The following is a 15,309-nucleotide window of genomic DNA, read 5'->3' as shown; positions in this document are numbered from 1 at the left end:
ATAAAAAACTCCATGGCTTTTCCCTTCCTATCTAAAAGCAGGTCATAATATTTCCCTTTGGAAGGTGTCTACCAGTCCCAGGAAGAGAAAAAAACTCTTATCAATGGAATCTGGGAGTTAATATCAAAATGAAACTGTAAAACAAATCTACTACTGCTCTGCAACTTAGTGTCCCTCACCCTAACATCTTTCTCTTGTCACATTGCCAGAGCTTATGATTCTTTTTTAAAAGTTATATATGATTTGGGGCCTAACAACTTCTGCATTCTGTTGGCGTGAAGAAAAATGAGCAATATAAGAGATACGGCTTTAATATTTATGCAGGGTTTTACTTATGACTGTATCTTCGGAGGTATTCTTTCAATAACTCTGAGAAGACATATCTAAAGCAATAAGGGAGAAGATAGTGTGTGTTTATGATTATACATATATAAATGTATGTGATTATATATGTATATGATTTTTGGCTACAGAATGTATGTAATCAAGCATACATCTTGGTAAAAGTTTACAGCTAGACACAAGAAGCAGATACCACAGTTTATCAGTTTAGTGCCTTCTCTACATTAAGAAAAGATGCAAAAATCTGGCTTCATTAAAATTCTTTCAGAGATATAAATCTAACCATCTTAGTGGTATATTTTTTTCAAAGCACAAAGTGCTTTATATTTCCTCTCAGGGTGCATTGGAGGTCAGCAACTAATGACTTAATCATTGTAGAACTGGATGTGGAGTATCATTCTTTGACATTTGTTTCCTTTTGAAAACACTTAAGTGCATGTAAAAAAAGTTAGAACAAAGCATCCATGATTTTATCCTGTGTTATTTTCCTTTTGTTAGTTCAATACTTAGGCTGAACTATAGGACAGAAGTGTATAGAATGAACTTTTTACTCCCTGCAGAAGAGTGGTATACAGAAATACTTGTCTAATGACACAAAACATTTCACTGTTATTGTGAGAATTTGCATATTGCTCTATTATTCTGATGGCAAAAGAAGGGTTAGAAAACTGTTGAAGTATGACATACATTTTTCATTTATATGAACCAGTGATTGTGACAATAGTTTCCATGAAAGTGTAAGATAAAATAAAAACTAAGCGTTCAGAAAAAAAATCTTGTAGCTTTAATATATACAGAAAATATGTAAAAATTTAAACTAAGAAAAATTTCAGGCATTGGCATGTGCAAGCAACTCTTGATTTAATTATATAATCTTGTGATTAAAAATAGATTGTTGAGGGTGGGATGTTTCAAGAGAACAGCATCGAAACATGTATATTATCTAGGGTGAAACAGATCACCAGCCCAGGTTGGATGCATGAGACAAGTGCTCGGATCTGGTGCACTGGGAAGACCCAGAGGGATCGGGTAGAGAGGGAGGTGGGAGGGGGGATCGGGATGGGAATACATGTAAATCCATGGCTGATTCATGTCAATGTAAGACAAAAATCACTACAATATTGTAAAGTAGTTGGCCTCCAACTAATAAAAATAAATGAAAAAAATAAGTAAATAAAAGGCAAAAAAAAATAGATTGTTAAATACTTTAATTGCCTAAAAGAGTGCTACTAATGATTTAATCTGCATATCAGTCAGCTGGGGATCTTGTTGCAATGAATAGTCTCATTCAAGAGGCTGAGGTTAGATTTGTATTTCTTAACATGTTCCCAGGTTACTCTGATACTTCTAGTCTACTAAGTACAGAAAAAGAAGGCAAGCAATAGGCAATCAGGTAGAGACCATTTGTCATAAAAAATTTTATAGACTATTAGTCTTTCAGCATTCCTGTCATCCTTTATGTTACTAAACTATATCAGAATTATTAAAAATTGTGAAGCATCTCTATTAATATAGAAAGATGAACATAATAATAGAAACATATTTTCTTCCCCACTTTCCACTTTTCTGTTGCTCCAAAATGCACTAGTACATGCTGAAATGATTATCTGCTTGAATATTTTATAAAAACCTAAGAAATTTGTTTTATCGGGTTAGATATTCAATACTTGTATTTTCCAATTCTAAATCTTTCCTTCCATCATGTTACCTTTCTTAATATTGAAAATTATGTAAACTATCTAAAAATCTTAAGGTATCTAATATTTTCCTGATATATTTCTAAAGAAATTCTCTATGTGTGTTTATATCTATATGTAAATAAATATTCATGTTTAAGAATAGTGTCTGGCTCATTATATTTTTTTAACAAATGTTTATTGATCAAACTATTTTAAAGTACAAAATGATATATTTATGATAGACAGCCACATGGAGTAACACTGCCTTAGAAACAATTTTTGGCTTGTATTAATAGTTACTATTGAGGTGTAGATTTTTTAAAAATTTGCTGAACAATTGCATAGAACTAACCAGCCAATTTTCCCACTGTAAGTGCTTGTGAGTAGGAACTTCGTGTATTTATCTCCTTATCACTATAGCTTTGCAACGAGGTATTCTTAAACACCAGTTACCAAATATCTATTTCAGTTGAATTCAAACCAAAATGTGAAGTGCAAAAATATCCGTATTAGGTAGCATCAATTTTATAATATAATTTTTAATATTTACTATTTGCATATGTAATGTGGTAATCCATTCTAGCTTTTTCATATTAATTGATCTTTCAAACCTCCTGGGTATGTCTGGCCAAGAACAATCTCTTTCTTTCCAGAACTTTTCTGAAGGCTTTCTTCACATCTTTGTTTCTTAGGGTGTATACAAGAGGATTTAAAAGTGGGGTGACCACACAGTAGAATACTGAGACTGCTTTACCCATGGTAAAGTTGTGCTTGGCTGGAGGGCGAACATAGGCAAAAATAATGGTGCCATAATAGATGGTGACCACAGTGAGGTGGGAAGCGCAGGTGGAGAAAGTTTTCTTCCGAGCCTCTCGAGAAGATAGCCTGATAATTGTGACCACAATGTGTCCATAGGAAGACATAGTGAGAAGAAAAGAACTTAGAATCACAACAGAGGTACATGTGTAACCCAAGGCCTCCACCATGAACGTATCTGAGCAGGAGAGTTGAAAAATTGGTTCTGAGTCACAGAAGAAATGATTGATCTTTTGAGAGCCACAGAAATTTAAATAAGAGACAAGTACAGTAGGTAGAACAGGGGCAATGAAGCCCCCAATCCAAGATCCAACTGAAAACCACAGGCATACCTGGAGACTCATGAGGAATGCATACCTTAGAGGGCTGCATATGGCCAGGTATCGGTCATAGGCCATCACAGCCAACAGGATGCACTCTGTGGCCCCCAGAGAAAAAAAAAAGTAGTACTGGGTTATACAACCAGCAACGGAAATGGTAACAACCTGTGAGAGACAAGTGGCCAGCAATTTAGGCACTGTGGCTGTTGTGTACCAGATCTCCAGAAATGACAAATTTCCTAAGAAAATATACATGGGTATTTGGAGTGTGGAATCCATGAGAACAATGAAGATGATGAGGGTGTTTCCCATGAGAGAGAGCAGATATACAGTGAGAAACATCACAAATAATGCAAGCCTCAGATAGAGAACACCAGAAAATCCCAGAAAAATAAACTCTGTCACTCTTGTTTGATTTGCCACATTCATATCTCATTGTCTCTAATCTGGAATGAAACAGCAAAGCCAAAATATGAACAAGAAAGGAATATTATATTTTTCTTTCTTTCATGATAGTAATGCATCCTTAAGAAAAATTAAAAATTAATGATGGGAAAAACATAATTGGCATCTTCAATTTGACATGATTTAGTTTATTTGATTTAGGAAATAAATCAGAAAGAACAGTAGTCTAATAATCCACTTTACAAATGATGAAACTAAAGAAGCAAATTATTTTTCTAGTTGTATAGTTTTAAGTGGTGGGGTACGTATTGTACCGGGTAGGTTGTTTTAGTAAAGCACAGTTGGGATAAAATATTAACTATGGCTATTCAAAGATAATAACATTTCCCCATCTCTGAGGACTTCATATAGTAAACATTAGAAGATGGTGAAGAAATCAACAACATGCAAATCTGAGGCCAATGGTTGGAGGTGGTCAGTCTCAGAATAGAACTCCTGGGCCATACAAGTGTCCATATGAAGACAAAGTACTGGCTACATTTTTACACTTATGAACTCTGTTATATGCTATCAGTTGGGGTTTGTTGGAAGACTGGTAAATGAACAACTCTGTTTCCAGAAACAAAACAAAGAGCAGGAATTCAACACCTATAGAAAAGCGTTTGTTCATACTGTTTTAGGTGTTCTAACCTTAGCTTGTTTATTTCAAAAACCATTGCATTCACAAATTCTCATGCATTGTTTAAAAATAGTTTAAAAAAATTACAAAAATCACACATTGTTTTGCTGAAAGTTTTCACTTTCATCTCAGGTTCAAAGGATTTGTTAACAAAATAAGCCCTCATTATATAGAAATAAATAATACAAATATTTATTAGAGAATTCTCTAGCTTACTTTCAACATACTAACATTAAAAGAAGGAGAAATAGAGCAGAGCATTCATCACCGCACCACACTGGGTTTTGACCAACATCCAGACTTAAACAGCACTGGGAAGGCCTGTGTCGAAGCACATCTGGAGTCCCAGTTGGGAAAAGATCACAGGCAGTGTGTCTGCTACATGGGTGAGGCTTCAAAGATTGCAGTTTGGGGTTCTGGCTTGTAATACCAGGATGCAAACTGATACCATCATCAATCTGTGACCAAATTGCAAGCCTGGTTTCATTTTAAAGCTGGTGGTTTTGTCATGTAAAACTTAGAACGTTGCTAAGCTTAGGGCTAGGTTTGCCAGGCCCCCTCCAGGGGCTCAACAATCTCAAGATTCCTCCCCCATTTTATCTAAGGTGTGCAAGTCTTGCACTCATGGCAGGCAGTCACTCAGTCACTCCCAGTCAGGGCAGTGTCCAGGCAGGTTAGAAGAAAGGTAGGAGGCCTGCTCTGCTTTGTCTCTGAAGCCCAAACAAGACTATATTTAATTTCCCTAACAACACATCCATTCATCTTTCAATGTCTGTAGTGTTTGTTTCCATAAGTTGGCTATGTTAAAGAACACTTAATATGAGATATATCTACCTAACAAATGTTTAAATATACAATACAGTATTTATGACTATACTTAAACCTTTAATGTTCTTACAATTTTTTTTTTTAAATGAAATTTTGTTTTTAGAGAAACACTGTTTTTCAATAGTTATATTTTTATATACATGTGCTTTAGTACCAAAATATACAGATGATAAATGCAGATTATGATAAAAAATTGAATACCAATAATATAAATGTTCTTATATATGTAAAACTTATTTTATAATGTTTAAAGAAGTTCTGGTGGTAAAAGTACAGGTAATATAGATCACAATGAAAACAGCAGCTGAATGTAACATGACAGCAATATGGTTCATATCTAGAGATTTCTGCATTAAACCGTTGTGAATGTTTTGAATCATAAATCTTTATATAGAAATGTGTATAGGGTTTATGCCACAGTATTTATGTTCTTTGTGGTGTACTGTTGATAAAGTACATTTTTTCAAGATAAAAAAAGCTTTTAGTTAGACCTTGTTAAATGGCTAAGTTAGGTTAGCACGGTCAAGGGATAGTTTACAAGTCTTACCCAAACTTCAGTTTTAGTTTCCCAAAAAGTTTAATCTTTTTTGCCATTTTCATCTGATTAACAAAAATAAAATTGTACTTTTGCAGGTGTAACGCCATTTTGAAAAATATGAGTAACAATTGACCTATAATTTATAATTTGAGGAAACCATTTAGAGGAAAGAACTGGGACAGACTTTTAAAAATATATTTGCTGAGCTTGATTCTCTGATTCCAGAAGAAAAATATTAAAATATATATTATTTGTGTCCAGACCAAGTGTCCAAAGTATATCTTATTGCTATTATCTATATAGTCAATGGCATGGTACTTAGCCATGCTAAAAGATATCAATCACTATTTCTCCTAGTATTACTATCATTATTCTTTCTAGTACTAACAAGAAAAGAAAAACAATTTGGAAAGAATATAAATAGAGTTTTGACAAGAGAATCAGATCAATGCCATACCCCAAAGCAAATACCTTTTCTTTTTCTGAAAGATATCGTAGTTATTTTAGTCTGCCTTTAGAAAAACAGGGTTATACACTCTCTAGCTATGTATAATCTTAGCAAAAACTTGATATAGAAAAATGTAATTTTAATTTATTTAGCACTTTTATAAAAATTAAATATTTAAATATAAGGAGAAATATTTATTTAAAGTTTTCATTTATAAGATACATGCTAAATGAATTTCTGAGGTTGATTATTGCCTCAAATTACAGAAATAATGAAATTGCAAAAGCACTGCTATGTTACTCTCTAGACAAGTGAGAAATAACACAGATTATATCTTGCCAGGCATACTCACATCCAATATTTTGTTTGATTATTTTTCAGGAATGGAATATTATTAATTGTATATTCCTCAAATGTTCCTTTTCAACATAGCTATGAACTAGAGCACACTATTTTCAATTATTTTGTAAGGGAAATAAGCAAAGGGATCTCCTGCCTGCTGTCATTCGACATGGCACATCCCTATGCTTTAGATAAATGCAAAATTCCTTTTGTGTTTTTCTCCCCTCAGTTTATTTTTCCCTGTGGCAGGAGGTAGGGAAAAGAATGGTCAGAGATTCCCCTGTGAGAAGTATTGCGACTTCATCAGTCTTAAGCCTTGGAGATATGTCTTCTATTTTGGGAATTTCACAACTATCTTCTGAGGGCTTTCCTAGGGTTAGGGTCAGAGTACTCTTCCCTAGGGGCCAAAGGAAGAACAAAGCAATTGTGGTAACGTTAGCAATATCTCCACAGGAACTGAAGAAATAATCTCCTAAGTGGTTTCATTAACTGCTACTATCCTTCAAAATATAATTTCAGAATTGTGTCTCGATATTTCAGCCACCGCAGAAGATCAATTCAGTTCAGTCGCTCAGTCGTATCCGACTCTACGACCCCATGGACTGCCGCACGCCCACACCATGGAAGATACTATTCTCTAATATGAATAGTAAAAACTAGGTTAGCATTGAGAACTCTTTATTTCCAATAGAAAATTATACAACCAGTGAAACAAACAAAAACAGCAGCAACACTGACTTTAACTCTTCCTATAGCAGATAACTAAAAAGACTTTACTGACTGTATATGAGTAACAAAGCCGACCAGTATAATAGGTATAAATATTGTGTCATTTTTCAGAGGTTTATATTACAGAAGTTTTCTGTTTTTTTTCTTCATTTTTTTCCTAATTGTGAAATTCAAATAGATTTTTGTCAAAATATTAGCTAAATACAAACTACAGTGATTTAAAACAAGCATATGTATTGACCACACAAAATTTTTTAAAGTAAAAAAAATAAATTAGGATATTACCTAAACAAATGTTCTACTGCTGCTGCTAAGTCATTTCAGTGGTGTCCAGCTCTGTGCGACCCCATGAACAGCCCACCAGGCTCCTCTGTCCACAGGATTCTCTAGGCAAGAATCCCCCAAGGAGTGGGTTGCCATTTCCTTCTCACAATGTTCTACTAGAGCCTTCAAAAATTGAAAGAAAATCAGAAAGCCCTGGAAACTGGGAGAAAATAATCTCTGAGTTACCATGTTATAATAGGATGATGTCTAACGTTTTAAAAAATAATAATAAAGTATACAAAGCAGGGGGAAAAAAAAAACCCTAAAGGGGGAAAAAAAAATTCAGATAACATTTGTAGCAAAGCCCAGTATTTGAAATACCTAATGAGATAGGGTTGCAAAGAGTTGGACATGACTGAAGTGACTTAGCACACACACACTGAGATTTTAAAAGAACTACCTAAAACTATGCTAAAATTGCTAAACCAAACTCTGGGAAAAATAAAGGAAAATCTGTAAAATAAAAGATAAATATGAAAAAGGATGAAAAATTAGGAAAGTGAATCAAAAAAATTATAGATTTGAACAGAATGACTAAATGAAAAATTTAGCAGAACAATTCAAGAGCAGGTTTGAGTAGGTACAGTAGCAGAGCATGAAGATAGGCAAATGTTTATTGAATCTGAAAATCAGAATTAAATAAAAATTTAGAATAATTGGAGCTTAAGAAAACTCTGGAATACTATCTAGTGGACCAGATTATAGTTTATATGTATCTAATAAGGATAAAAGACAGAGAAAATGGCAAAATAAATAAATAAATACTTGGGGAAAAAAGGACATAATTTCTTATATTTGATGAAATGTATGAATCTAAAAACACAAGAAATTTAGGTATTTGAGCAAGACACAACCAAAGAGATTCACAAGACACACTTTAATCAAGTGCAGAAAGACAAAGACTGATTCCAGAAAGCAACAAGTGAGAAGTGAATTGTCATGTACAAGGGATTCTCTGCAAGATTAGCAATCAAATTTTCATAAAAAATCATGGAGGATGGAAGGCAATTGAATAACATTTTTTTAAACTTTGAAAGAGAAAACCTGTCAAACTAGAATTTCATATCCTGTAATACTGGCTTTAAAAATGAGGAAGAAATTAAGACATCCTAAATAAATAAAAGTTGAGAGATTTTATTACTACTAGACTTGTTACATGAAAAGCCAAAGTGAATTTTCTGATTGAACTGAAAGGAAATTGGACATAAATAAATACAGTGCAGAGAAATTTGAAGAATATAAAAAAGTCACATACCTGTGCACATGAATAAAAGAAACATGACCACTACTGTGTTTTTAGTGAGCAATTGCAATTTTTATTTTCTACATATTTTCAAAGAAAAATGCAAAAAAAAATGAATTAACAGTTTTATCCACACAATATACAAAAATGTAGTTTGAAACAATAATAACAAAAAAGTGAATGTGGAAGTGTATAGAAGTAGAATATTTAATATTGAAATTAATTTTGCATAAATTCAAATTTGAATGCTATAATATTTAATGAGAGACTTAACCTCCAAATTAGCAACAAAGGAAATATCAATAAAATATATACAAAAGAAATAAAAAAGTATATTAATTCCATTTGCTAAAAAAATTAAACATAAGTAAAAGCAGTTTTGAAGAGAGGAATTATAAGAAAGTGGACTAAACATACTAAAAAAGAGCAATTGGCAGATATAAGTCTTTTTATCAATTATTACATTGTATGTTGATGGCAAACTAGATGTCAACAGACAAGATGAAACAGTATTTTTTAAAATTATCCTTTTATATGTTGTATATAAAGCACTTATTTTAGATGCAAAGATACAAATAGGATGAAAGTAAAATGATAGAAAATGTATTTCATACAAAAAGGAATCAAAACAGAATTGAACTCTTTAAATTAATTTTGATAATTAAAAAACAAATATGTTAAAAGAACAAAAGTCTTTATATGTTAATAAACTATCAATTCAAAAAGAAACTGCAACAATTATATGCATATTTCCGCTACACAAGAAACCTTAAGCTAAATGACACAAACTTGGACAGAAAGAAGAAATAGACAATTCTGCACTGTAAGTGGGGACTTCATTACCTCATTTTTAATGGTACAAATAGAGAATTTCAACAACAATAACAAAGAACAATAAAAATTAGAGGGCTCATACAGCTCAATACATCATCTAGATATAACTAAAATATATAGAACAATCTAACAATAGAAATCAACATTCTTTTCAAGTGCACACAGAAAAATCTCTGAAATGGACCATCGTGGTTATCTGGGTCTTTGAATCTTTCTTGTATAGATCTTCTGTGTATTCTTGCCATCTATTCTTCATATCTTCTGCTGCTGTTAGGTCCATACTATTTCTATCTTTTATTGGGCCCATCTTTGCATGAAATGCAAACCACAGACTGAAACCACAATCACAGAAAAGAAACCAATCTAATCACATGGACCACAGTCTTGTATAACTCAATGAAACTAAGCCATGATGTGTAGGGCCACCCAAGATGGCTGGGTCATGTTGGAGAGTTCTGGCAAAATGTGGTCCACTGGAGAAGGGAATGGCAAACCACTTCTGTATTCTTGGCTTGAGAACCCCATGAACAGTATGAAAAGGCAAAAAGATAGGACACTGAAAGATGAATTCCCTAGGTTGGTAGGTGCCCAATATGCTACTGGAGATCAGTGGAGAAATAACTCCAGAAAGAATGAAGAGATGGAGCCAAAGCAAAAACAACACCCAGTTGTGGGTATGACTGGTGATGGAAGCAAGGTCTGATGCTGTAAAGAGCAATATTGCACAGGAACATAGAATGTTAGGTCCACGAATCAAGGCAAATTGGAAGTGGTCAAACAGGAGATGGCAAGAGTGAATGTTGACATTTTAGGAATCAGGGAACTAAAATGGACTGGAATGGGTGAATTTAAGTCAAATGACCATTATATCTACTACTATGAGCAAGAATCCTTTAGAAGAAATGGAGTAGTCAGCATAGTCAACAAAAGAGTCTGAAATGCAGTACTTGGATGCAATCTCAAAAATAACAGAATGATCTCTATTCATCCCCAAGGCAAACCATTCGATGTCATGGTAATCCAAGTCTATGACCCAACCAGTAATGCTGAAGAAGCTGAAGCTGAACGGTTCTATGAAGACTTATAAGACTTTTTAGAACTAACACCCCAAACAGATGTTATTTTCATTATAGCGGATTGGAATGCAAAAGTAGGAAGTCAAAAAAACACCTGGAATAACAGGCAAATTTGGCCTTGGAGTACAGAACAAAGCAGGGCAAAGGCTAATAGATTTGCCAAGAGAATGCACGGTCATAGCAAACACCCTTTTCCAACAACACAAGAGAAGACTTTACACATGACATGATTTTGGTCAACAACAAAATCAGATTGATTATATTCTTTGCAGCCAAAGATGGAGAAGCTCCATATAGCTAGCAAAAACAAGACCAGGAGCTGATTATGGCTCAGATCTTGAGCTCCTTATTGCCAAATTCAGACCTAAACTTAAGAAAACAGGAACATCCCATAAACCATTCAGGTATGACCTAAATCAAATGCCTAATGATTATACAGTAGAAGTGAGAAATAGATTTAAGGGACTAGATCTGATAGACACAGTGCCTGATGAACTATGGACAGACGTTAGTGACATTGTACAGGAGACAGGGATCAAGACCACGCCCAAGAAAAAGAAATGTACCAAAGTAAAATGGCTGTCTGAGGAAGCTTTACAAATAGCTGCAAAAAAAAAAAGAGAAGCAAAAAACAAAGAAGAAAAGGAATGATATACCCATTTGAATGCAGAGTTCCAAAGAATAGCAAGGAGAGATGATAATTTTCCTAAGTGATCAGTGCAAAGAAATAGAGGAAAACAAAATAATGGGAAAGACTAGAGATCTCTTCAAGACAATTGGAGATGCCAAGGGAACATTTCATGCAAAGATGGGCTCAATAAAGGACAGAAATGGTATGGACCTAACAGAAGCAGAAGATATTAAGAAGAGGTGGCAAGAACACACAGAAGAACTATACAAAAAAGATCTTCACGAGCCAGATAATCAGGATGATGTGATCACTCACTTAGAGCCAGACATCCGGGAATGCCAAGTCAAGCGGGCCTTAGGAAGCATCACTATGAACAAAGCTAGTGGAGGTATGGAATTCCAGTTGAGCTATTTCAAATCCTAACAGCATCAGAACATGTATATTATCTAGGGTGAAACAGATCACCAGCCCAGGCTGGATGCATGAGACAAGTGCTCGGGCCTGGTGGGAAGACCCAGAGGAATCAGGTGGAGAGGGAGGTGGGAGGGGGGATCGGGATGGGGAATACATGTAAATCCACAGCTGATTCATGTCAATGTATGACAAAAACCACTACAATATTGTAAAGTAATTAGCCTCCAACTAATAAAAATAAATGGGAAAAAAAAATCCTAAAAGATGATGCTGTGAAAATGCTGCACTCAAACATGTCAGCAAATTTGGAAAACTCAGCAGTGGCCACAGGACTGGAAAAGGTCAGTCTTCATTCCAATCCCAAAGAAAGACAATGCCAAAGAATACTCAAACTAACATACAATTGCACTCATCTCTCATACTATGAAAGCAATGCTCAAAATTCTTCAAGCCAGGCTTCAACAATATGTAAACCGTGAACTTCCAGATGTTCAAGGTGGTTTTAGAAAAAGCAGAGGAATCAGATATCAAATTGCCAACATCCTCTGGATTATCAAAAAAACAAGAGAGTTCCAGAAAAACATCTATTTCTGCTTTATTGACTATGCCAAAGCCTTTGACTGTGTGGATCACAACAAACTGTGGAAAATTCTGAAACAGATGGGGATACCAGACAACGTGACCTGCTTCTTGAGAAATCTGTATGCAGGTCAGGAAGCAACAGTTAGAACTGGACATGGAAAAACAGACTGGTTCCAAATAGGAGAAGGAGTACGTCAAGGCTGTATATTGTCACCCTGCTTATTTAACTTAAATGCAGAGTACATCATGAGAAACGCTGGGCTGGATGAAGCACAAGCTGGAATCAAGATTGCCGGGAGGAATACCAATAATCTCAGCTATGCAGATGACACTGCCCTTATGGCAGAAGGTGAAGAAGAACTAAAGAGCCTCTTGATGAAAGTGAAAGAGGAGAGTGAAAAAATTGGCTTAAAGCTCAACGTTCAGAAAACTAAGATCATGGCATCAGGTGCCATCACTTCATGGCAGATAGATGGGAAAACAGTGGAAATAGTGGCAGACTTTATTTTTCTGGGCTCCAAAATCAGTGCAGATGGTGACTGCAACCATGAAATTAAAAGAGGCTTAGTCCTTGGAAGGAAAGTTATGATCAACCTAGACAGCATATTGAAAAGCAGAGATATTACTTTGTCAACAAAGTTCCATCTAGTCAAGGTTATGGCTTTTCCAGTAGTCATGTATGGATATGAGAGTTGAACTATAAAGAAAGCTGAGTGCCGACAAATTGATCCTTTTGAAATGTGGTGCTGAAGAAGACTCTTGAGAGTCCCTTGGACTGCAAGGAGATCAAACAAGTCAATCTTAAAGGAAATCAATCCTGAATATTCATTGGAAAGAATGATGCTGAAGATGAAGCTCCAATACTTTGGCCACCTGATGTGAAGAACTGACTTATTGGAAAAGATCCCAGTGATGGGAAAGATTGAAGGCAAGAGGAGAAGGGGATGACAGAAGATGAGATTGTTGGATGGCATCACTGACTCAATGGACATGAGTTTGAGCAAGCTCCAGGAATTGGTGATGCACAGGGAAGCCTGGTTTGCTGCAGTCCATGGGTCGCAAATAGTCAGCCATGACTAAACGACTGAACTGAATTCTCAAGCATTTCCAAAAATTACAAATAAACAAACACTCTCCAACTCATTCTATGAAACTAGCATTACGTTATTTTAAAAGCCAGTTAAAGACATTACAAGAAAAAAAATTCAAAGCAACATCTGTAATGAATATGGAAGCAGAGATGCAAGTTTGATCCCTGGGTCAGGAAGATCTGCTGGAGTAGGAAACGGCACCTCACTCTAGTATTATTGCCTGGAAAATTCCACGGGCAGAGGAGCCTGGCAGTCTGCAGTCCATGGAATAACTAAGAGTAGGACATGACTAAGCATGTATGCAAGCAAAACTCCTCAGCCTAATATTCCTAAATTGAGACAAAATCTTCCACACAATGTTAGCAAACTGAGTCTGAAAGCAATTTAAAAAGATAATGCAATATGACCAGGTAGGATTTTTTTTTAAAAAGTGAGTATAGTTTAATATAAGGAAGTGAATTAACACAATAATTCTCATTCACATAAAAAATGGGCAGAGATAAATCACATGATACAAAAAAATGCAGAAAATATTCAACACAATCCATTTTTTTAAATGCTGAAAGTGAAAAGTGAAGGTGAAGTCGCTCAGTCGTGTCCAACTCTTCGAGATCCCATGGACTGTAGCCTACCAGGCATCTCTGTCCATGGGATTTTCCAGGCAAGAGTACTGGATGGGGTGCCATTGCCTTCTCCAACTACAAAACTAGGAATAGATGGCAATATTTTGATTATGATAAAGGGCATTTATGAAAACTCATAGTTAACATTATAATTAATGATGAAAGAAAAAATCTTTCAGCCTTTTTCTTTACTAACTCATATTTGCTCCTGGTATGACTTATTCTTGTCTCATAGACTCTGGTAGAAAAGGATAGCTGAAAGTTGTTTGGTGCTCTTCTGAAGCACTCAACTCTGCCACAGGTTTGAGTACTTGACACTTTATTCTATTTAGATGTTTAAGGGTAACCTCAAGCATAAGATGGGCTTCCCACGTGGTGCTAGTGGTAAAGAACCTGCCTACCTTGCAGGAAACATAAGAGACATGGGTTCAATCCCAGGGTTGGGGAGATCCCTTGGAGAAAGGCACACAACTGAGTCCAGTATTCTTGCCTGGAGAATCCCATGGACAGAAGAGCCTGGTATGCTACAGTCAATAGGGTTGCAAAGAATCAGACATGACTCAGGTGACTTAGAAGACATGCATGCAAGCATAATATGACCAAAGTCAAATCCCTTTATTTCACATGATACAAATTTGACCTTCCCTACCATTCTCAGAAAGTGCAACTGAATACTTGCTTAATGCATACCCTTAGGACTCCTTCTTGTTTCTCACATCATTTTCATTTCTCAAAATACATAGTAGGAGGAGGATATGCAGAAATTTTCTACTCAGTTGAAACCATCTGCCTCAGATTGGGAGTGCTTGAACCCATGTTCTGGGACTTGAACCTGACCAAAATTCTGCTTTGGGACTTGAACCCACCTGGACAGACTAGAACCCATCCAAAACCCACAATCTTCCAAAGGAAATCACAGAGCTAATAAATTTAGGACCTAATGAAGCTCAGGCTTTTGATGTCTCATCGCAGAAAAATTTCAGTGAGAGACAAAGTAATAGGTAAACTGGTTTTATTCAGAAAGAAACACTCCACAGGGTATGGGCATCCTAAAGGGTGAGTGCGGCTGACATGAAATATAGCATGGTTAGTTTTTATGGACAGGGTAATTTCATAGGCTAATGAGTGAGAGGATTATTCCAACTATTTGGAGGAAGGCGTAGAGATTTCCAGGAGTTGGGTAGTGAAGGTGATGCAATTCCAGGTAAGCTATTTCAAATCCTAAAAGATGATGCTGTTAAAGTGCCACAGTCACTATACCAGCAAATCTGGAAAACTCAACAGTGGCCACAGGATTGGAAAAGGTCAGTTTTGATTCCAATCCCAAAGAAGGGCAATGCCAAAGAATGTTCAAACTACTGCACA

The 15,309-nt window shown here is 35.4% G+C and overlaps 1 protein-coding gene across 1 annotated transcript; it reads right to left on the bottom strand.

The window, feature by feature from the left end:
* Positions 1–2,626: 2,626 nt before the first annotated feature.
* LOC122439445 (olfactory receptor 6F1-like) lies at positions 2,627–3,586 on the bottom strand. Its single transcript, XM_043464477.1, has one exon. The coding sequence runs from the start codon at positions 3,584–3,586 to the stop codon at positions 2,627–2,629; it is 960 nt and encodes a 319-aa protein (XP_043320412.1).
* Positions 3,587–15,309: the final 11,723 nt, after the last annotated feature.

This window comes from Cervus canadensis, chromosome 4, assembly GCF_019320065.1.
Source record: "Cervus canadensis isolate Bull #8, Minnesota chromosome 4, ASM1932006v1, whole genome shotgun sequence".
In the NCBI taxonomy this organism is placed as follows: domain Eukaryota; kingdom Metazoa; phylum Chordata; class Mammalia; order Artiodactyla; family Cervidae; genus Cervus; species Cervus canadensis.
The sequence above is the reverse complement of the archived record's forward strand: the minus strand, read 5'-3'. Positions and strand labels throughout refer to the sequence as shown.